General features: G+C 45.9%; 5 protein-coding genes across 5 annotated transcripts; 3 read left to right on the top strand and 2 right to left on the bottom strand.

The window, feature by feature from the left end:
* Positions 1-3,091: 3,091 nt before the first annotated feature.
* On the bottom strand, positions 3,092-3,635 carry PtA15_16A99 (uncharacterized protein; the record flags this gene model as incomplete). The annotated part of the gene is made up of 2 exons (XM_053164179.1): positions 3,092-3,144; positions 3,212-3,635. The coding sequence occupies 2 exons, from the start codon at positions 3,633-3,635 to the stop codon at positions 3,092-3,094; spliced, it is 477 nt and encodes a 158-aa protein (XP_053027748.1).
* Positions 3,636-10,204: 6,569 nt separating this feature from the next.
* On the top strand, positions 10,205-12,356 carry PtA15_16A98 (uncharacterized protein; the record flags this gene model as incomplete). Its single annotated transcript, XM_053164178.1, has 6 exons — positions 10,205-10,301; positions 10,395-10,706; positions 10,849-11,370; positions 11,488-11,644; positions 11,744-12,044; positions 12,144-12,356. 6 exons carry the CDS (start codon positions 10,205-10,207, stop codon positions 12,354-12,356), a joined length of 1,602 nt encoding a protein of 533 aa, XP_053027747.1.
* A 1,111-nt stretch (positions 12,357-13,467) lies between these two features.
* PtA15_16A97 (uncharacterized protein) lies at positions 13,468-15,074 on the top strand (the record flags this gene model as incomplete). The annotated part of the gene is made up of 7 exons (XM_053164177.1): positions 13,468-13,533; positions 13,643-13,805; positions 13,913-13,918; positions 13,984-14,089; positions 14,178-14,316; positions 14,418-14,495; positions 14,583-15,074. 7 exons carry the CDS (start codon positions 13,468-13,470, stop codon positions 15,072-15,074), a joined length of 1,050 nt encoding a protein of 349 aa, XP_053027746.1.
* A 746-nt stretch (positions 15,075-15,820) lies between these two features.
* PtA15_16A96 (uncharacterized protein) lies at positions 15,821-17,370 on the top strand (the record flags this gene model as incomplete). The annotated part of the gene is made up of 6 exons (XM_053164176.1): positions 15,821-15,851; positions 15,950-16,246; positions 16,387-16,583; positions 16,695-16,826; positions 16,953-17,219; positions 17,329-17,370. 6 exons carry the CDS (start codon positions 15,821-15,823, stop codon positions 17,368-17,370), a joined length of 966 nt encoding a protein of 321 aa, XP_053027745.1.
* Positions 17,371-18,472: 1,102 nt separating this feature from the next.
* PtA15_16A95 (uncharacterized protein) lies at positions 18,473-21,556 on the bottom strand (the record flags this gene model as incomplete). Its single annotated transcript, XM_053164175.1, has 6 exons — positions 18,473-19,095; positions 19,264-19,908; positions 20,020-20,355; positions 20,446-20,831; positions 20,958-21,182; positions 21,393-21,556. 6 exons carry the CDS (start codon positions 21,554-21,556, stop codon positions 18,473-18,475), a joined length of 2,379 nt encoding a protein of 792 aa, XP_053027744.1.
* Between the last annotated feature and the right edge of the window lie 387 nt (positions 21,557-21,943).

Below are 21,943 nucleotides of genomic sequence, written 5' to 3'. Positions count from 1 at the left end.
ATTCCGGAATCATCCCCGGCAAGCAAAGAAGCTTCAAGGTCTACACTCGTCCGGAGGATTCCTCCGGTGCAAACACCTTGCACCTGCTTGCTGAGAAATCTTCCTCTTCAAGCAGGTTGTAGGTCAGCCTGGAGGAGCTGAAGAACATTCATCTCCGCCGAGTACAAAGGCGCACCCGCTCTTCCCAGCAAGTGCGTGTAACCTGCTCGCCCGCCCGGAACAATTCCTGGATCTTGGCAAGCAGGTGCCGGCTGCCGGAAGCTGCACATATACGTAGTTAATCTAGTATGTACGTACATCTTCTTTTTTTTTTCGATGCAATAACCATGGGGATGTACCCAGAGGAGAATTGTTTAGGCTGGATTCATCCCCACATCCTTGCCTATTGGTCTTGAAACAAAAAAATCTACCCTTCTTTGGATTTGATCAAGGGTGAAAGCGCTGCGCTTCAAAAAGCGCAGCGCAGCGGTTTTGGTGGCGGCTGCGCTGCGCTGAAAGTAGCGGCCCCGCCCGCTGCGCTACCGCTTTTTGGGTCTGGCAAGAAGCGGGGACCCGCTACCGCTTTTTGACCTGGCCGCGTAGCGCTCCCCCGCTGCGCTGCGCTAAAAGACCGCTTTTTTGTAGCGCAGCGCAGCGTTTCAGCCTTGCTTTGATGGCAACCTGTTTCCTTGGTATCCCGGCGACAAGCACACCTTTGGAACGAGTCGTTTCGCAATTAAAGACAATCATCGGTTCTCAAAGACATAGTCTTGGCAGCTCTTCGATCGAGCACCTTCTCTGTCTGAAGGAATGGTACCAGAAGTTCGACGAAATGATGGACTCCTCTACCGTTACCCTCCACCCAGAAGACGACACAGCACCCTCCACCCAGAAGACGAACCGTTACCCTCCACCCAGAAGACGACACAGCTTTGCATAACTCCAATGGCAACGATGCCAACGACGGCGATGATGAAGATGGCATCAATGATGACAAGTACAGTGAGGATGATTGAACATCCTAAATCTTATTACACATTACTGTAGTTACAATCATTCAACTCATCCATTATGGATGATTGAAATTAAAACTAAAGACTTTATGTGTGATACCCGATATACCCTTGGGTATCTCTGAGGGCGCACGTAGACCGTACCTGCTGGGTAGGCCGGGTATGGTCCAGGCAAAGAGGCGTCCCGGAGCCCTATACCCGCGGGGCGGACCGCGGGTATACCCGGAGAGGCCAGGAACGGGGGCCAGCCCTAGTCCCAGTACTTGCAAATTTTTGTCAACGCAACTGACAGACGTTCAATAGTCAGTTGCAGCGGAGGAGAACCTTGAAATAGATTGTAAATACTTACTTTGAAGGGTAGTTGTTTTGTTGGCTATGTCATCCTCCTGGAGGCCAGAGCCCTTATTGTGGAGGAAGTCGCTAGCTTTTGAATATGAGTTTCAAAGCTCCTGCATCTTAGCCTGCACACTCTTTTTGTCTCGGTGGGTGATACCAGCATTGGCCATTAATCCTAAGATTTTGTTTGCTAAAGCAGACTTTGTTGAACCGGTCTTATTATCACCACGCCAACGTTCATAATTCCCCTCGACCGCGAGCCAGTCGGGGGGATGTGAATGCTGCAGTCTCCACCGTTTTCGCCGTCCTTGTCCCACGCTACCGGGGCCTTCTTCTTCTTGGCTTGGCTGGCGGTGTTGTCTGACTGAGTTTGTTGCTTCTTGGGTGGCATGGCGGGTGGTGTACGTGGTTAGAGTTGGCGTCAGGTAGCGGCAAAGATGGTGTGAGTCGGTGAGCCGGGTTTTTGATAGGTGTCAAAAAAAAACGGGGGACCGGGGTTTGAGAAAAAGGTCCAATTGCTCTCTTATTTGGTTAAATTTTTCCTGATTTCCTGCAGTCCTGGAGGTCCTGGAAGTGGATAGGGAGAAGGAGATCAGGTCCGCAGGAAGCGTTCCAGTTCAGTCATTTTTCCTGGAAACTCCAAACTGGAACGCTTCCTGGATCAATATTGAAACCCCCTAGTATTGGCCTGATTGTATGGCACATATTGTGATTCCGCTTAAGCTTGAAAAAATCAATATTTTCAGTGGGCTAAAGTTATGGCTGTTGAGCCACAGCACCGGTAAAATTTTGGTTTTCTGACCAACACAGCTGCAAACTTGGCATGTCAGCCCCCTATTTTTGCCCAGCAGGAAGGCTGAAAACCTGGAATCAAATGTCAGGATTCCATGATTTTGAGTTCATAGCTCAAAAATCTGTCCAAGCATTCCTGGAATCACAATACATAAAACATAAAAAACCAATTGTTCAGGGTTTTTTTTCTGCCCAGCATAGATGTATATGATTGGGGTACTGCTGTCCTAGATCAACTGACTGTTCACTCTCACAAAGTCCCCGCACCTACACTGTAGGAATCTGTAGGCATCCACCATCTAAGTACATATACTCACATACTTTGTCAATTTGTGAGAACTTCATGCCAACCAATGGATTCCTCCCTTTCACAAGATCACAATGGAAATGTGTATGTTAGGTGATGTAAATGGTAGATGCCTACAGTATGGCATCTACCACGCTGTAGTTTGTAGGCAACCAACAAGCTGACCTAGGACAGTGTTGTCTTTGGACAATGGATTTGGATATGTATTTACTTCTGGAGGGAGATGTTGGTGTCTATTTGTGACTTTGAGCAACATTGGCATTTTTATTCATCCTGATACAGGCCTTTCTGAACATCCTATGTTGTACAACTCAAACCTTTTACAATTTTAGTTAGAAAGAACCGTAAACATGGCTCTCACTCTCAAGCTGATTTGGAACCCGCCTACTTCCGATTATCAATTCTCATTTAAAATAAACTTGTTATGTGTGAATAAGTAAAGTAACCTATAAGAATATAACAAAAGAAAAATCGGCCCACACTACGCCAAGATTTCATTTATGGCTTGCTGATTGTGATTCCGGACCTCCAAAGAGCTCTTCTGGATCTGGGAACTCGTTAAGGTGTGGCCCAGGTGTTATAGCTCCTTGTGACCGAGGTGTTGGTGTTTCTTCTTCGTCTGACTGAGGAGATGTCAGTACTGGTTGTGGGCGTCGCCGAGGTGTTAGTACTCGTTTTTCAATCGCAGTGCGGCGGCGACCATTGTCAACTTCGGCCCTGCAAGTTGGGCAAGAAGTTGGGCAAGCTGTTAGAAAATCTTTGGTTGAAAGCCATTGGTCGAGACATGCGATGTGGAAGCATATGTTGCACGCTGGGCAGCTGTAGAGCGTTTGCCATTCCCACTGTCCTTCGGTATCCCTTCTGGGCTCTTGAAAATGTTCATGGCAAATTGGGCAAGATGAAGTTTCTTCAAGGATCCTGATTTCAAGATCTTCAGGTTTCTCGATGGGCCCCTTTATGTCAAACTCATTCAATAATTGTTTGTTAGTAGTCTCATGTTCTGGCTCTTTCGCATCATGTCTCTCCAGCTGTCTTCCGCTCGCAGGTTGAGGAGCTCCAGAGATCCTGTTAATATGCTCGGAGTGCTCATCGATCATCAATTTCCAAGAGTCAAGGGCCTCGCTCAAAGTCTTCAGAAGTTCATATTGCGGATGGCCGATGAATTGGGTCAAGTCATTATGATCCAGTGTTCCATCACTCGTTTTCATTACTCTCAGATCCTTGCTGACCACATCATTATCTTCTGCACCTTTCCTGGGCATGTAATAAACCTTTTTGAGTTTTAATATTGGTCGACCATGTTCGGTAAATTGGACATTTCTTGTTGGGCAAATAATTGTCAGGGGGAGCTGAGGCTTTGAAAAGATGGGTAAGAGCCCAGTGAAGAACTGTTGAACGAATATTCCATGGTTAGTTCATCAGTCATGCTCCTAGCACTTATGACAGAATGCAAAGGATTTATCAGGCTCAACTATGATCAGAATTGGTAAGGAGACCATGACTTTTCTTTCAATAATAACTTTTTTGACAGGAATTTCTCGGAGATGCCACAAGACAAGGTGTCATTGACCCTGCAAGATGTGTTCAAAGTCTCCAACACAAATTCAAGCAATACTTTGTCTAGAAACCTGCTACATACCGACGCTGAAGTTTTTCATCACAAGTATGGACGACGCAGTCATATCCAAAATAAGTATTTCTGTCCATGCCAAATAGTTACTGCTACATAAAAAATTATATCCTCCCGCGGGGCAAGTGCAGCCGATCGCAGTCTAGAAACAGACCACTGAGAAGGCGTCCATGCCGGTGAAAAAAAATGTTGCATCCTGGTTGCGAAAACCGGCGTGCTACAATCAACAAGGATACTATCACATTTGTCGCATTTCACGTTTTGCGCAACTGGTCAAGCACGAGATGGTGCGCGTTTGCTGTTTGACAAGCTGCGTAAACCACAATAAGTCCAGCACTCAATTGCTTTACTTTCGTTATCAAGTTATACAACCGAAACAGCTGAACGGGCCCATTTCAAAATTAGAGGCTGATGTTCATCATCAAATATGTAGACATAAAATTTTGAATTCAACTTTAGGTTGTCAGTATCTTTGAGCTTTGAAATCCACGCCCGCTGGGAACAAAGTAAAATTAGATTTGAGGCAACTGTGGGATGAAAAGATAAATCTTAACAAAACTAAAAAAAGGAAGGGTTGATCATCATAATCTGAAGATCGGCATATCAGCTTTTTTTTGGCCGGAAAACCGCTCCTTAGATGCGCAACGTCGTGGCGTTAGGTTTTTTAAGCTATGTCGCGCAGCCAGTGTGCCTATTAGCTCTGCATTTTACAACTGCTTTCTATTCTCTCAACGTTTTGCACCCCATGGATAAGATCGTTGCATCACTTTGCGGATTGCGTGTACCAGGGTCCCCGCTCCAGAGATGTCTGGCGTGCATGAACCCTAACAATATAGCCTGGGAAAACCCGGACTTCAAGAGCTAAATAGAAATCTAGATAACAGTTGTTAGAGCTCATGAAGACTTCTATTGGTTGATGTGAATGAACATGTGCATTGCAAAAAGGGGGTTGAGAAACTGACTCCCATAAATTACAAAATCAACTCCCAAATGCAGTTTACGTTGCGTGGACCGCTTCAAGACGTCTCCCCCGGGCCCTCATGACCGAATTTTGACCCGGGGGCGTTTTGGGAGCCAGAATTGTAATTCTGCAATCCCAAACAGGAGTCGGGATTTTAATTTTACAAAAAATCCCACAAAATAGATAAATTTTCATATCTCCTCACTGGAGCAACCAAATGCTCCCAAGCTTTTACAGCCATCTAGATACACTGTCTAGACAGTATGTTGAGATTTACAGCATTACAAACCATCAGGAAGGCCTTGTGGCACAGGGGGGTTAATTTGATGGATTTCCTTAATAGGAAATCCCCCAAAACCTGATCTGCAGGGCTCCAAACAGCCCCAATTGTTTTCTTCCATAAGAATACACTTTGTAAAACATATTTTGAGCTTCACGGAATTAGTCCACCTCAGGGACACCTTGTGTAGGTGGGGGCTGATTTGGCAGATTTCCTACAAAGGCAATCAGCCAAATCCTTAGCTACGGTGCTCCAAACACCCCCAGATTTTTTCTGACATGTGAATACACTCTCTAAAAAATATGTTGAGCTTCAAGGAGGTATTACACATCAGGAAAACCTTCTATAAGCAGGGGGCTAATTTGATTTCCTACTAAGGAAATCTGCCAAATCAGCCCCCACCTACAAAAGGTGTCCCTGAGGTGGGCTAACGCCTTGAATCTCAAAATATGTTTTGAAAACTGTATTCTTATGACAGAAAAAATTTGGGGCCATTTGGAGCACTGTAGATAAGTTTTTGGGGGTTTGCCTTAGTAGGAAATCAGCCAAATCAGCCCCCGGCTACACAAGGTGTCCCTGGGGTGTGCTAATGCTGTGAAGCTAGAAACATGCTCTAGAAAGTGTATCATTATTTCAGAACAATTTTTGGAGTGTTTGCAGCATTGTAGCTAAGGTTTTGGGGGAGTTCCTTAATAGGAAATCCGAGTTTTGTCCCTTTTTTCCTTTGGCTATTAGCCCAAGAAAATATTGCATTTTCCTTTGGCTAAAGGCCAAAGGACAGTGGAGCTGGCCGGGCCAGCTCCACTGGAGCTGGCGCGCTGGCGCACTGGAACATACCAATACAATGTACATACCAATACGTATCCAATACGTATCCAATAGGTATCCAATACACACCAATATGTTTGAATTTGGTACATGTCCAATACATACCAATACATACCAATACATATCCAATACATACCAATATGTATCCAATACAGTTTACTATACACCTTGCCAAGTTTTTTTAAAAAAAACTGCCCTAACCCCTAACCCGTAAAACCCAACCCCCAAAAACCTGCCCCCTAACCCCCAAATGGGGCATGGGGGCAGTGGGAATTGAACCCGCAACCTTGCTGTAAGAAAAACCATTGGTTGCACTGCCCAGGCTTTTTTGGCTAGGTTCCTATGAAATCAGCTCCGCCAGCCCGGCCAGCTCCAGCGCTCCTTTGGCTTTTAGCCAAAGAAAAATGCACATTTTTCTTTGGCTAAGAGTAGAGATGGGTCCGGGTACCCGCAACGGGTGCGGGTACTTGCTGTGAATTTCTCCAATTTTGGACACCCGGACCCGGACACGGCACCCGCCAACGGGTACCGGCGGTACTTGAGGCGGGTACCGCGGGTACCGCACTGGTGACCGATTGAGTGGGGTATGTACACACCCCTCTTGATGACCGCACATTTAGCGGGGTGCGCATCCCACTTGATGACCGGCCATCGAGTGGGATGCGCACTCAACCCGATGACCGGCCATCAAGTGGGGGTGTAGGCCGGTCATCAAGCAGAGTACACACCCCGCGCAGTGGCTGGCCATCATGATCACCCCACTCGATGTCCGGTCATCGCGTGGGATGTGGAGGTGTGTACTCCGCTCAACGATGGCCGGTCATTAATCAGGGTGTGTACTCCACTCAATGACCATTCATCAAGCGGGGTGTGTACTCAGTGACCGGTCAATGGTCATCAAGTGCGCATCCCACTCGATGGCTGGTCATGGAGTGCACCGGCCATTGAGTGAGATGTGTATCCCGCTTGATGTCCGGTCATCAAGCGGGGCGTGTACTCCGCTTGATGTCCGGTCATCAAGCAAAGTGTGTACCCCACTCGATGGCCGGCCATCCACTGCTGACATTGGCGGGTACCTGTTTGGTACCCGGGTACCCGGTGATTTTCCGGCCCAAATTGCATACCCGGACCCGTACACAGCACCTGCGGACGGGTACTCAAAGGGCAGTGGTGGGTACCTGTCAGGTTGTGGTTCTGCTACTCTTAGCTTTATCATATCTGCTGGTGTCACTTATTCATGACCTGTCATTTACAGGTCTTACCCTCAATTAGGGATCTTCATGTGACACCAGTGGATGTTCATTCACCCACCTGCAGCCATTCATATCCAAGCGTCCTTAGTACAGTGGTTAGTACACTTGACATGGATATAAGAGACATGGGTTCAACTCCCATAGGACACATAATATTTTATGGAGTTTCACAGTACCCGCCAACGGATGCCGGGTACCGCCAAACAGGTACCCACTGGCCATCTCTAGCTAAGAGCCAAAGAATTATAGTGCCACAGGTGGGAAATCCGCCAAATTAACCCCCTGTTCCACAAGGCCTTCCCAATGGTTTCTACTGCTTTAAATCTCAACATATTGTCTAAAAAGTGTATCTAGATTGCTGTAAAATTTTGGGAGCGTTTGGGTGCTCCAGTGAGGAGATATGAAAATTTATCTATTTTGTGGGATTTTTTGTAAAATTAAAATCCGGACTCCCGTTTGGGATTGCGGAATTACAATTCCAACTCCCAAAACACCCCCAGGTCAAAATTTGGTCATGAGGACCCGGGGGAGACGTCTCAAAGCGGTCCGCGCGACGTAAACTCCATTTGGGAGTTGATTTTGTATTTTATGGGAGTCAATTGGGCAAAAATGTGTGATGTGTATTGTGAGCCTGGTAATATATTTCTGCCGGAGTATGATACAAAGAATGAGCCTTTGAAAATGATGATAAAATTGAGGTCTGGGCAACTGAGTACTGAAAGATCCACCGGAAGTTTTTGGCTAGATTGAGCTGAACAGGGTGTGATGATAATATCACGCCCCAGGTGACCAATTAGGATAATAAAACTTGATTCAAGAGGTTCATCCTGACGTCCAACTGGATCCCTTTTTGGGTCACAGGTATTTTGGACTAAATTGGGCAGACATTTGGGAGTTATCCATCTAATTTTTCATTTATTTATTTTTAATATTACCCCTTATGTTTTTTGATCTACTACTGTAGAGACCCTTCTGTGATTCCTGATGAATAATATGTAAAGAAAAGAAAAGAAAGAATTTTTTATTTTTCCTCATGGTGGCACCTTTTAGATTACCACAGCGAACCCCAACAAACCATCCAAACCGCTTCTGGGCTTCCAACCTTGGTGTATCTTGTGAAATCCACCCAAAACCAAGTTATCCTTTTTGACTCCTTTTGCTCATCATCTGCACTAACACAGAGGGAAGCCTAAACAGCACTTTCTTCCCCTCTCCTGAATTCCTCTGCCTAGGATGGACAGAGTCCCATACCAGCATGGTACAATACATAGCTTTTTCTGTCAGGTTGTGGTTCTGCTACTCTTAGCTTTATCATACCTGCTGGTATCACTAATTCATGACCTGTCATTTACAGGTCTTACCCTCAATTAGGATTCTTCATGTGACACCAGTGGATGTTCATTGACCCACCTGCAGCCATTCATATCCAAGCGTCCTTAGTACACACTACAGGCATGTAGCTGTTGCTGCGGGATGCAGCGTCACCCTGTCGTTGCAAGCCCGCGTGACTGCGCCTACTTGCGCAGTCACTGTGGCCGCGACCCCAAATGCAATGTCAGGTGACCCTGCGGGCCGCAACAACACCTATTTGCCCGTAGTGACAGTGGTTAGTCCACTTGAAATGGATATAAGAGACATGGGTTCAACTCCCATAGGACAAATAATATTTTATGGAGTTTCACATTTTCTATGTATTGGATGCACACTACATTGTATCAGTTTGTACCAATATGTGATAAATTTTATCAGATATTGTATTGGTGCGCTGTGTTATGGCTCGGGTCGGGTCTTGTAAGGTGGAGAGGGAGGATTGTCTCTTCTGCGGGTGTCTAGCTGTAATAAGTAGATTGCTAGATGGGGAGAGTGTGGTGCTCTCTCCCCGGCGTCTCTATGTAGTAGAGACGCGTGACATGTGGATACAACGTGTAACATGTCTTCGGGCCCCCGGCTAGTGCAAGGCGCGCTGCGCAGCTCATAACACGCTGTTACAGTACAATGAGAAGTGTATTGCCAGGATGGGCAATTATTTCCTACTCATCCAGCTCCACTTCCAGAGCCCCAGCTTCAGTGAAGCTGGATCCACCAGCTCCACCGTCTTTTGGCTTTTAGCCAAAGAAAAATACAATTCTCTTCAGCTCAAAGCTAAAGGGAGAAAGTGCCAAAATTCACTCATGATTAGCCAAGTCACTACCAATAAAGAATTGGATATACTCAAAGATTAGATTAGTAGAAAAGTAAAATCCTAGACATACCTCAAGAATCTTCTTGATTTGAAAAGAAAATCATATCTAGTAGAGGACTGCCTGTCAATCTGGGGAGTTAGATTTTTCCAGATTTTGCAGGGAAATATGGGCTTGATTGTCCCAAATCCTGAGAAAATCTGGATTTCCAGATGGGCAAGAAGTCATCCCTTGTTGAGAACCAGAGATCCCACAGAACCAGATCTGTAGCTCTGGGACAGCATTGCGGACTTCCCGTCAAGATCTAGAGACCCTGCAGACCCAAATCTGCAGCCCCTGGGACAGCATGTCCCCACAAAAATTAAAGTTTCCTGGCTGCAGATATGGTTCTGCAGGAGGCTGCAGATTGACGGGATTCGAAAGAATTGAAGTTTTCTAGCTGCAGATCTGGAATTATCAAATGTTGAAAGTTGCCAAAAGCTGAGCCTGATGTGCCTGGTTGGGCGAGCTGCTGTCACTAGAGATTTCACAGGTCTTGAGTTTGCTGAAGACTGTCACAGTTCAATGGGGCCTCAATTGAACACCGTTGCAGTCAGGTAATTTACATCTCTCCAATTGCTCACTTCAAGAGATTGATTGCTGACTATGCATCCATTCGGATCCCAGTTGCTCAGTTCGCATTACGCTGCCATAGGCTGGGACCCTGAAAACGATTACGCCCAGTTGACCAAACCGACCCGAGGTGAATAGAGATTAATTTGAATCCTCGGCAAACTGTTGGATTCGCAAGAGCTGATCGCTGGTCCCGCTGGTGCAATTTATTCGGTCACCGTAGCATTGCTCGATCTGAACTTCCTGCCTGGGATCCATTTTTCATTGGGCAAGCTGCCTGCACATCAATTTGCCAATTCCGCGTCACTTTCCGTCCTCAGTTCGCCTTCAAACATTTACCTCGACCAACGAACGTTGCCCCAGTCGTGCCCATACCCGACCCTAACAGGCAGCTTCTCTTATGTGGCATCAAGCATCCAGTCCTTTCAATTCATTCCAACCAGATTGGCCGCACTGACCACGGTAGTCGATCGATTCGCAGTTCCCTCTCCCCCTCCAAATAAGTCGGCCGATCAGCGCAATGGTACTTACATGGGTTTGTAAACCGACCAAGTCTGCCTTCATAGTTAATTTCCATTCTTAATCCCTTATTTTCAAAACATCTCCGAAATGAAACACGGTGAATCATATGAGCTGACCTTGCTTAATTCAACATGTTCTCACTTTTCCATAAACAGCTCAAGACTACTTGCTTTATGGACGTTTTCACCTTCCAACGTACAGGTTAGATGCCTTGTACTCGTACCAATTTTCTCCAACTTTGCAAGGCTTGGCAACATTAGTATCGGTCCCCTCTTCCTCCTCGAATCCATTAGGAATGAGCGGCAATGGCACCAATCAAGATGGCTCCCCGACTAATCATATGTCCCCGAATGGGATCGGAGGCCCTTCGATTTGGAACCTAATGGTATCCATGAATCATGACACTGGAAAATGGTCACAGCAATATAGTTATTCGACGGAGGATGGCCTTTTTGGAGCCCGTGTTTTGCATAACTTTCCTACTACAACCACCGCCAGGCGGCGAGAAAACAATCAGGCACTCGCCAATAATATTGCTTCAGAAGGCCAGGTCACGCTGACGTCAACCGATCGGAAGAAATTAATTGATGAAGATGAAGTGATGGATAACGTCCTGAAAGGTCGCTTCTCTGTCGGTGGCGAACTATACTTTTCAGCCCAAAGAAAATCGGCAGGCGGTAAGCAGGTTTTCTTGTCAATGAGACCAATTTTAAAAACAAACGTGTTAACTGAACCTCAAAGCCCGTCTTTCAAAAACGTGTTAACTGAACCTCATGCCCGTCTTTCAAAAATAGTTTCAACTGGAATTAGGTTTTGTACAATCCCTGATCCTCCCGGAGCCGCTTTAACCCAACAACCAACGGTCATCAACGCGACTTTAAACCCTATAATGGGACAAATCAGCACCTCTTATGGTACGAAAATCGGATCCAATCTAGCTATGGCCACGCGGTAAGCGTTGCGATATTACAATTTTCTATTTGAGCTTTTCGCCCCCTCCTTCCATCTTAGGGCAGATAGACTTATTCTTCATGGTGTTTGATATCATAGATTTGATTTCAACTTTTTTTCGTTCGATTCGGATATTACGTTTGGCTTAGAATGGCTCCAAAAGAAACGGACCAAGAACTCTCAACTTAATAATCAAGTTCACGAGATGCTTGCTGGGGGAGCTGACGAACAAAGAGGCGTCAAGACAGAAAAGTCATACCTGGACTCGACGAACGAGAAGCAGGATGCCAACAGAGCTTCTGGGGTTTCAAACAGTCACTTGATTCATTACTTCTGGAGGACAGTTTCTGGAGTAGAGGATACTTTAAGTATCCTCAGAGCTAGGGTTTCCCCAGTAACAGTAAGTCATGATCCTCTTTTACTACTACCACGTGCGCACAGTTTCGCAAAAATATTTTGGCCGTGCCGATTACTGAAAATAAATATTTATCTCTCTTAGGGATTAACATTAATGTGGGAAGGCAGATGGAAAGAGTGCCTGATCGGGATCGGCATCCAATCCGAGTTTTTGGTCTCCTCTCCCTCATTGTGCTTACCAACATCACATCCTTCAGGTCTTGACAAAAAGCTTAAGTTATCCAATCATGACCGTCCCCAATCTCCATTGATCAAAGGCATTTGTTTAGAGCTTCAATATACAACTGATAATTAGTTTTTTTTTATACATTACTTACACTTCGGTGTTAAGAGAACATGGGTCGTTTTCGTTCATATCGGTGGACATAGATCTTCTGGTTATCATGTTGAATTGGATAGTGCGGCTTAACTCTAACCACAGAATGAGGAGAAACTGTTGCTGTATGTACATAGTCAGGCCCTGTCAGGCCTATTCCTCCCTCCGGCCGGAGGCTGGGCAGTGCACTTTCAGACTTGCAACGTACCGCTTTTTCTTGTACATACAAAGCAACGTGCTGCTTGTGTTGGTGTACAAAGCTTAGACGACGGCCAACTTGATCGACCAGGATCGACCGCAGTGAATGTTTCTTTGAGATCGCCTGCTCCTCCCGCCAGACAGGGAATTACCTGGAATTACAATCCACAATATGTAATCCCGCAACAAAGTATCCACAGCTATTGACATACCCCCTTCCTGTCGGGGTCGAGAAGCGAAGTGGCGAAAGCTGGCGATGCACCTGTGACATTGCCCGACGATGGGGGATTTTGTTTTTGGACAGACACATGCTGCGAATTCAGCAAAGGGCCTGTTCAGTTACTATGTATCTACCAAATCTAGACTCCCTGACCTGGACATACATAAACATGTCACAGTACGAAATACCTGTTTACATCTTTGCCAAGCAGTAACATAAATAGCCAAATGAAATGTGAGATAGCGTTGTGAGGGTTACGACATTTCACACCCTAGAATCTCCTCAAATCGGTGTTCATGATTTTCACTGATCGTCATTTTAACTTTGTATAAGTATATTTATCTGAATGGAAACAATGTTGAATTTCCACTTGTACATATTTAAATACATACACTCATTTACGCAGGGAAAGGACATCTCCGCAATCAGGTGACCTTAGCCTTTACCTCAACTGAAGAAGACTTCTCATTTAGCACATCATTTCAAGCATAAATTGTCTGACTCTTTGAGGAAGCAATTGATCTTTGCGTTTTCTTCCAAATTTAAATACGTGTAACTCCCACACCTTACAATTTCAATACGTTAACGTACTACAAGTCCTTACGTGCCATCGGACGGCAATATCTTCCCGGACGGCGATATCTTCCAGTTGGAGTAAAATAATCTCGGAAAATGGCACTCACTCTTCCAGTTCATCATTTCAGCAGCCCAATTGGTTTATCATCCTTCCCCACCATGGTAATTGTGTAATCATTTCTCGTGGTAGACTAGCAAATAAGAAAGAGAAGACAAATCTTCGTCGTTCATGCGACTATTCTTACTGAACTTGATATTTGGTACCATTCAGGACATGAAGATGAAAGCAATGCCTACCTTAAACACGATCCTGAATCCCGAAACTTGCGTGCAGAAGGGACTTTGCCCTGTGAGTCACGAGCGCAATGAACAACCCAGAAAGCTTTACTACGAGATTCATGGCGATCTGAAGGCAACGCAAAAGTTGGTTCTGAGTAAGTCACTTCAGTGGGGCAGTTTTTTTTTCTTTTTTCATCACAGCTTAGAGCTCACCAAGAAATCGATTCCCTGCTTGTCTGTATCCAAAATCCTGTTTGAAAAGTCATGGGTCAGTCTGCTCTTGCTACTGGAATTGCCAGACATGAGCCGCACCTAACCTCTTATATATCATAGGTCTCATGTTTACCTGCGCTGCGTGGTCCGAACAAGTGAATTACTTCAGTAAAAAGGCCGATCACGCTGTTTTGGTCTTTGATAACCGAGGGGTGGGAAACAGCGAGTTGAGTGTCCCCATACTCTCCCCCAAAATTTACTCGGGCTTTGCGTCTAAATAGCAAAAACTTTGGCTTGGTGTGGGTACCCGTCAGGTGTGGGCCAAGGAAGCCATATCGAACTTCGGGGATGGCACAAGACGTCAAAGATCTCTTGGATTTTTTGCAATGGGATCAGGATCGCTCCTTACACATCTTCGGGGTCTCACTGGGTGGAATGGTAGCACAAAACGTAGTAAGTCATCTTTTCCTTCTTTTCAATTTGTCACCGTTCAAGTGTCACTCGACTACGACGAGAATTAATCTTTCTCCTTCTTCGCACCTCTCTTGAACAAGGCTCTTTTGATTCCCAAGCGTATTAAGTCGATCAGCTTTATCAGCACTAGGTCCGGAAGTGTCTTCGATATTCCATCGGTTAGTTCCCATAATCAGTTGACGACAGCAAGCTCTAGTCGCAGCACCAAGACTGAAGTGCCTTGTTTTCTTTCATCTGATGGCTAGCCCCGAGCAATAGCCACGCTCCTAAATATAGTCCTGAAGAAAGGATCGTACAAGAAGAGGCTTGACCATCTGTTTGAAATTATATATCCATCTAGCTATCTAGACCAGTCGACAGCGAATGGCCGAACTCGAAGGGACGAACTTCATGAGTACTACCAAACCTGGTTTGATAGTCCTAATCAGCAAATACCACCGGCTGGTATTTTCGGCCAATTTTGCGCCGTGGCCCTTCACCATTGCTCCGATACAAACCTGCATAAAATCGCCGCGGATCTGTATCCTGCCAAGATCGCTGTGATCTCGGGAAGCAAAGATGAGCTCATATGTCCCTCGCGTTCATTCGAACTTTATGAAAAATTACCCGGTTCCGAGTTAGTAATAATTCAAAACGCCGGCCACATTCTGAACTCTCAAGTTACCCAAAAATTCAACTCATTAATGGAAAGGATCATACAAGAAGGCAACCTGGCCTTTCAAATTAGAAAATGTTGATTTTTTTGTGACTTTTTTATCGATGATAAACTCGCTTTCCTCAAGGACTGGAATATTGTCTTTATTGTATTTCAAAGTACTTACATGTAAACATCATAGGCCATCTTTTTGCTTGTGTGTGTAAATCTCTTCAATCAAGTGTATTTTCTGCTGCTGTTGTAACAAACATTGGTTACTCCTTCAAATACTCCTGCTTCAGTGGAGGACTTCCCGTCGCAATCTGGGAAGCTCCCAGGATTCCAAAGCCTAGATTTCCCTGCGAAATTTGGCTCAGATCCAGGTCTGGAAGGGGTTTCCAGATTGGCAGGAAGTCCTCCATCGGAAATCAACGATATGGTACACCACAAGAGGAATTTTAACACAGGAGGACAGGAACTGTGAATGCTTAGAATAGAGGCCTGAAGCTGCTGCTCTAATCTGATGCTTGAACTACTCAGCTTGGAGTCATCATTTCCTTGAGTTGGATTTCTTGCAAACCTATTTGCTCAGAAGATAATCAAAGCAAAAGGGAAAAAAAGTGAAGAGGAGGATTGAGAAAAAAAATGAATAGAAGGCAAGCCCTTTACTTCTGTTTTCTTCGGACAAACTCCCAGAATATCTTCAGGAGAAATCAAGTACGAGATGATTTGGATGAAGGATGACAGACTGATGAACGCTCCCGGCGGCTGCTGGCTCCCCCGAACCCCCGAGCAGCCCTAAAACAGGCGCCTCTTCCTGTATTTTTAAGATCGACGAGAGTCGTCAGGATGGAAATGTTTCAGCAGGAGGCCAAGCCAAGTGAGTGAGATCAGTTTGATTGCTGCATATCCTTACGCAAGTAGTTAACCAGCTGTCAAGATTGTTTGATGCAGTGTCTTCTCAAATCCTTTGAGCAGTCCCACCAGCGATCACCGGTCTCCAATTGTTAAACTCGCTGAAGACATTTGAAGCGTTTTCGACCGGCCACAGACTGATCGACTGCCAGCTCTGGTCTCGTCCTTTGAAACGCAGTAGGACCGATTCATCGCCCCTCTATCCTCCACTTACCGGTCTATCCAGACGGCAGCTTTTGCAAATCGATGGCCCCCCTGGCTCCGGGAAAACTAAGCTCGTTGTCGGATTGGCTGTCCGTGGTCGTGCCGCAAGCTTGGTCCGTCATGGAGGTAGCGAACAGATTGAAGTTCTAATCATTGGTGAGTCTGAAGTAAAGAATGAAGTCGAAAAAATAGGCAGGAAACACCCCGTCCATTGCCAAGTGTTACTCAATTGACATCTTGCGTCTTTTTTCGTTTATTTGTTAAATGCATTAAATTGGACGAAACGAAAACAAAAGACTCAGATGGAAGTATGCATCCGATATTAATCCAAAGATCAGCCCACGCCCTAGTCGAATCTTGCTACCAGGACCAATTAGACTCGAACCTGGTTGATCGAATCTGCGATGGATGCCATTTAGTCCGAATTACATCAACTGCTGAACTAGGCTTTTTCTTCAAACATCTACCGACATGGTTGCAATCTCATCCCAAGGTACTCCTCGCTCACCTCCCCAGCAACAACCTTCTGCCAAGCAACATTTCTGGAAGTCGTTTTGAACGGTAGCCATCTTCATGTTAATTAGACTGTTTTTTGATTAATCAGGTCAAGTTGGTCATATTGGATTCGATCACTGCCCATACGCGTTATGTTAGCATGTCCATAACCCAGCGGAAAACGATTGCAAGAATCGTCAAGGAAGGCCTCACAAGCGCATCAACACAACATGATTGCGCAGTATGTCGATGTTCCCTCCTCCTCACTTCCATTTCCTCCAGGAATCCATCACATAACCCGGATGTCTAAATATTCAATTTGGAAGATATTAACCGACTTTCCCCCTGGTTTCATACATGAAAACAGGTGGTCATCACGAGCCAACTAGCCACTAAATCAGTATCCCACCAAGCCTCATACACGAATACAAAGATATTAACCCCACCGGATTTCGGCGCGAATTTTTGGTCACAAAAAGATGTCGATACATCCAACTCTTTATCACCAGCATCAGCATCATCTAGACTCTCGAAGATTTGTTTGATGTTTAATCTGGATGGAACTCGAAGAGCTATCGTACTCGAGAATGATAAGATTAATCATCTCAGACTTGACGCTCTGTTCGAGATTGATGTAAGTCTTGTTTTCTCCTAGGGGTCTGGCTCCTTCATCCTGATTCAATTCAATCGCTGACTTCAAGATTGTTGTATCCGAAAAAATCTCATGTTCTTCATCTTGACAGGAAATAGGGATATATGAACCCACATCTTCCAAAGACAAATGATGCCAATCAACTTGAATATGAAGCTTGATCTTTTCGATCGGATTAAGAATGTTGGATGACCATAGTTGTAACTAGTCAGAGTGAAGATTGATCAAGCCAACTTTCTTCATGCCAGCCTCAGGGAATACCTACAAGTTCAACTATGCAAACTCACACCTTGCTGTGAATGAATGACAGCATACCCGGGCCCAAGGAAGAAAAATTTTAGGGTAGACTTTAGACTTGGATATAGTGGTGCATTCAAAGTTGGTATGACAAAAAACACCTTGAAAGTTTTGAACGGAAACAGGTCCCAGGTGATGTGAAGCAACTCCAGCCATTTTTCCAACCATGCAACTGTTTCAATGTATGTTACGCAATGGATGACTTCCCGTCACATCTGGGACCCTTGCAGTTGTGGATATAGCCCCCAAAAGTCTGGATTTTTGCAGGGAAATCTAGCTTTTGGGGCTCCAGATCACTTCTGGGAAGCACTCAGATCTCGACGGGAAATCACCCAATGTCATCTGATTTTTATGGGAAACATTCTAGATTTTTAGGATTTAAGCTTGGCAATAAAAATCTGACTGATGTACAATTCTCAGACATCTAACATAAAAAACAAATCAGCCTTTTAGTTTTATTGATCCTTCATGCGCCAATCTCAGCCAGATAGTGTACATAAAGTCTCTAATATCTCTTTTGACTACACTCATAGGTGTGTAAATCTTGTTTTGTTTTACATAGTAGACGTAAACACTTAATCTAGTAGAGGAACCAAAAAGAAACAAAGAATTAACTCTGGGAGAGACCTTTTCTGTGTGCGAAGGAAAACAAAACCGCTAGTTCACATAGATATAATATAAAAATGTTGATTAATAAAGGGCTTCTTTCATTTTATTTCCTGAGGAAAGCAAGGAGAGGGGATGGGCAGAGAAGATAACCGGGAGCACAAGCACAGACACACAAACGAGTACATTTTGAAGTCGCCAAACGCCCAAGGCAAGGAGAAAAAGAGTAAGGGAGGAAGAAGGTAAGGAGGATATACAAAAAATAAACGGAAAGAAAGCCCGGGATATGTTGTGTTTGCAAAAAGAAAGGAAAATAGCAGGGTGGGGGTGGACTATAAACGAGTCCTTTTATTGTGGAGAAGGTGAGAGGAGGAGATCGGATTAGAAGGAGCAGAAGATGAAGGGGGTGGGTTGAAATGGTTAGAGAGAAGGTGATGGAGAGGTGGCTGGGGCCCGAGATCGTCGAGCAATCGTTTACAGGGCGGATGCGGGGTGGATGTTGTGGGGCCGGCGGGATGGGGGAAGGCGAGTCCGGGTCGCTGGTTTGTGGGGGATTTCTTGCTGGACATGATCCGACGGAGATGGTCGTCGTCGTTGAAGTCGAAGACGACTGAGCCTGCGCTCTTCGGACCCTGGCCCTCGATAGCCGTGAGCGGCCTAGTTGTAGCCGACGACGACGCCGCCGTCGGGTCTGGGAACGTCCCGGCCAGCCCCCCGTTCGTGCCGGCCAGCCGGGCCCCACTATCGTTGAGCTCCAGTCGCGGTGTCGGTGCCGGCGAGACCAACGGGGTCAGCCCCGATAGTATACGGCTCGGGTCTTGACACGTCCATTCGTCCAGGAACTTCTCGATATCCAGCGTATCCAACGACTCGCTCGGTTGGCTTCGAGCGTGCGAGTCCGGCTGATCATTCCCGTGAGTCGCTGCAGTGGCATCCGGCCGAGTCTGCAATCCGTCTGCTAAACCAACACTCATTTCAGTTCTTCGCTTCCCATCAGTTTCACAAAACTGTCTATTTTCAGCCTGGCTTCTATCCTCTTGGGAGACTAATTAATCTCAGCCGTTCGAAGCGGATCAATGCCATGCTAATCGCATAATACATCATCACAAAACAAAAGACTCACTCAAGGTTCTCAAAAACGCATCCGCATCGAAATCTGCCGGGGCGTCAGAGGCGACTTCTGCGGCCGAGAGCTGAGATGCACTGAAGGGGTTGCCATTTTGATCCGCCTTCTGCAATTCGTTGGGGTTCAGAAAATCATCCATCTGATCGGGAAGATTGCTAACGAGTTTCTCGATGGCTGTTTCTAAGCTATCCATCCTGTTCGCGACACTCTCGATGCCATTAGCTTGTCTCTGAGTGTTTGCAATCAGCTGGGTATCCGGATCGGTACTCGTGCCCATCATCGGAGAGGGCGAAGGACGGGAGACTGGATGTGTGCTGTGCCCGTCTGTGATCCTCAGTGGGCTGGGAGGATTCATCGCAGGCTCGCTGCTGTCCTCATTGAATCCACCCAGACCATTGGAGGACAGAAGTTCTGCCCAGTTAATGCCGGTGAACGGATTTTCGTTCGTGTTGAAGCCTCCCGTTGAGTTGTTGTTGAACAACGCTTGAAATACTGCATCAGGGCTTGATTGATCTTTGGTAGAAGTACCTGAGCTATTGGCCGCTTGGCCATTCACTCCGATTACATCTGCAGCAGTTTCCAAGTTGGGATCGATAGACGAATCTTGAAATTGGGTGGATTGGCCGAGCTTAGGGCTAGAGGCTGCACAAGTTTTCAAACGGAGAGAAAGTTGATCAGAGACTGGGGTAGGAGGTTAATGAATATACTTTCCTAGGTTTTGCTTGTAGTAAAACAAAAGAAAGAAATCCTTACTGGTAGATGATGTGTGACGCGTAGATGGGGTAGGCGAGTGGGTATTATTTCGATCATTGGCGTTGAAAGACAAATTCTGTAACGAAGTAGCGTTATCCAGAGATGTTCCAAAGCTACTTACATTATCGGCTAATGGCTGAGACGGGTCTGAGGGAGGGTCAGAAGATGGTCTCTGAGTGTCTTCGAGCATTAACCTAGGATGTCGCATTTGCGAGTAGAGCGATAGGGCAGTATTTGAAGGAGATGACTCGTAGTTGAAGTTATTCGTGTGGGGATGATGATCTCTAGAGTTTTTCGCTCGTGATCTGTGTCGGTCTAGGTCGGGCATGCTGTCGCCTTCACGCATCAAGATACCGATGTGATGGTCGTCAGTAGTGTTCCGATTCAGATTAACGCCGTTTCTATTACTGCTGGGTGCTGAATTACCTAGTGGAGGGTCATCGAGGTTGGAGACCTTTCCCGCAAAGACCTGAGCCAAGAAGCCCAGGATCTTGTTGATGGTATCTTGACAGCGTTTGATCCTGTCCCGGTTGGCGATGGCCTCTTTCCATAGATGTGCATTAGAGCTTTGAAGGGTCTTGAGGTCCGATGACATGAGTGTCTGGTGCTTCTTGATGGACATGATATCAACTAGTATGGCTTGAAGATCAGCAGCATTGGGGATGGTTGGATTAGATGACAAGGGCGTTGAGCCAGGTTCGGTAGTTTCGCTTTGGGCTGGATTATTTGAATCGGGGACGGATTTCTTGCGCTGAATAAGGCATAAAAGGTCTGGCTGGCCTCTTTGAAAGTTGGCATTGGTGAATTCAAGCCTGGGGGAAGAAGATCAAAGAAAAAGAGAGAGAACACAGAAAAGTGAAGTGAGTTGGAGTGGTCTTGGTAAGTGGTGATAGGGGACGGGTTGAGAGTGAAAGAAACTAGGATTAATTGAGCCGTACATTTCAGTCTCAGGTATTTCACCTTGGAGCACGCCCTGATTGAGATGGGGTACTTTGTGGAAGCCATACATGTTGAGCTGCCTGACAAACGATCCAAAGTTTGAGTGCTTGAAGTACTTGGGTAACAACTCTCGTCCGAACCGTTCTGAGGAGACGACAAAGAAGGAGTCGCCATTGGGTTCGTTCCACTTGATCAGATGATCAGTGCTCGGATCATTCACCATGCTAGATAGAGAAATAGCACAAATCTCGTCAGTCTGGGTGCATTTTTTTTTGGAGGGGGGAGGGGGGTTTAGGCATTGCTATATTTTCGTTGGTTGCTATCATGGATATAGATACGTATGGTTGTGATTTCTTGATTGAATATTATGTGGAAGATGCGGAGGTAGAAGGGTTCAAAAATGAGTATTTCAAGGCAAGAGTAGAGTGACCGACGTGAATAGCTTGGTTAGGAATGCTGGGATCGGTCTTGCGGTATTCCTATGAGAGCTTCCTTTATCGACGGACAACGCACCTGGTTGAATGCGCTTGGTGATGGCCATCGATGGCTGATTGGGGTCGACTGCTGGGTTGGGGCTGGTGGTATTGCTGTTGGACATGGTAGTTTTTGGTGTTTGTCGTTCGTGGCTTGTGGCTTGTGGGTGCTGTTTCTGATGTTGTTGCTGGCACTTTAAGTAGTCGTTGTCATCGTTGTTGGTTGGTTCTAACTTCTTGTTGACCATCCCACTCTGGCCCTGACTGAGTGAGCCTGATCAGCTGAGCCTGACAGGTGACAGCCAAGTGACAGAATACACTCAGCGAGTGAAACCCCACATGTCATTCGTTAACCAAATCAGCGCCCCCCTCTTGCCTGAGCGTAAAGCCAGTCAACTAACTTCGAGCGCAAGATGAGTTTGATTAAGCCTTTGTTGTGGGGAATCAACTTGGCACAGCGGGTGGCTGAGCCAATGGTATATCAGCTGCGCTAACATTGGTGTTAGCTCTGC

The sequence above is a fragment of the Puccinia triticina genome, chromosome 16A, assembly GCF_026914185.1.
Source record: "Puccinia triticina chromosome 16A, complete sequence".
Classification (NCBI taxonomy): Eukaryota; Fungi; Basidiomycota; class Pucciniomycetes; order Pucciniales; family Pucciniaceae; genus Puccinia; species Puccinia triticina.
This window is presented reverse-complemented; position numbering and strand designations above follow the sequence as displayed.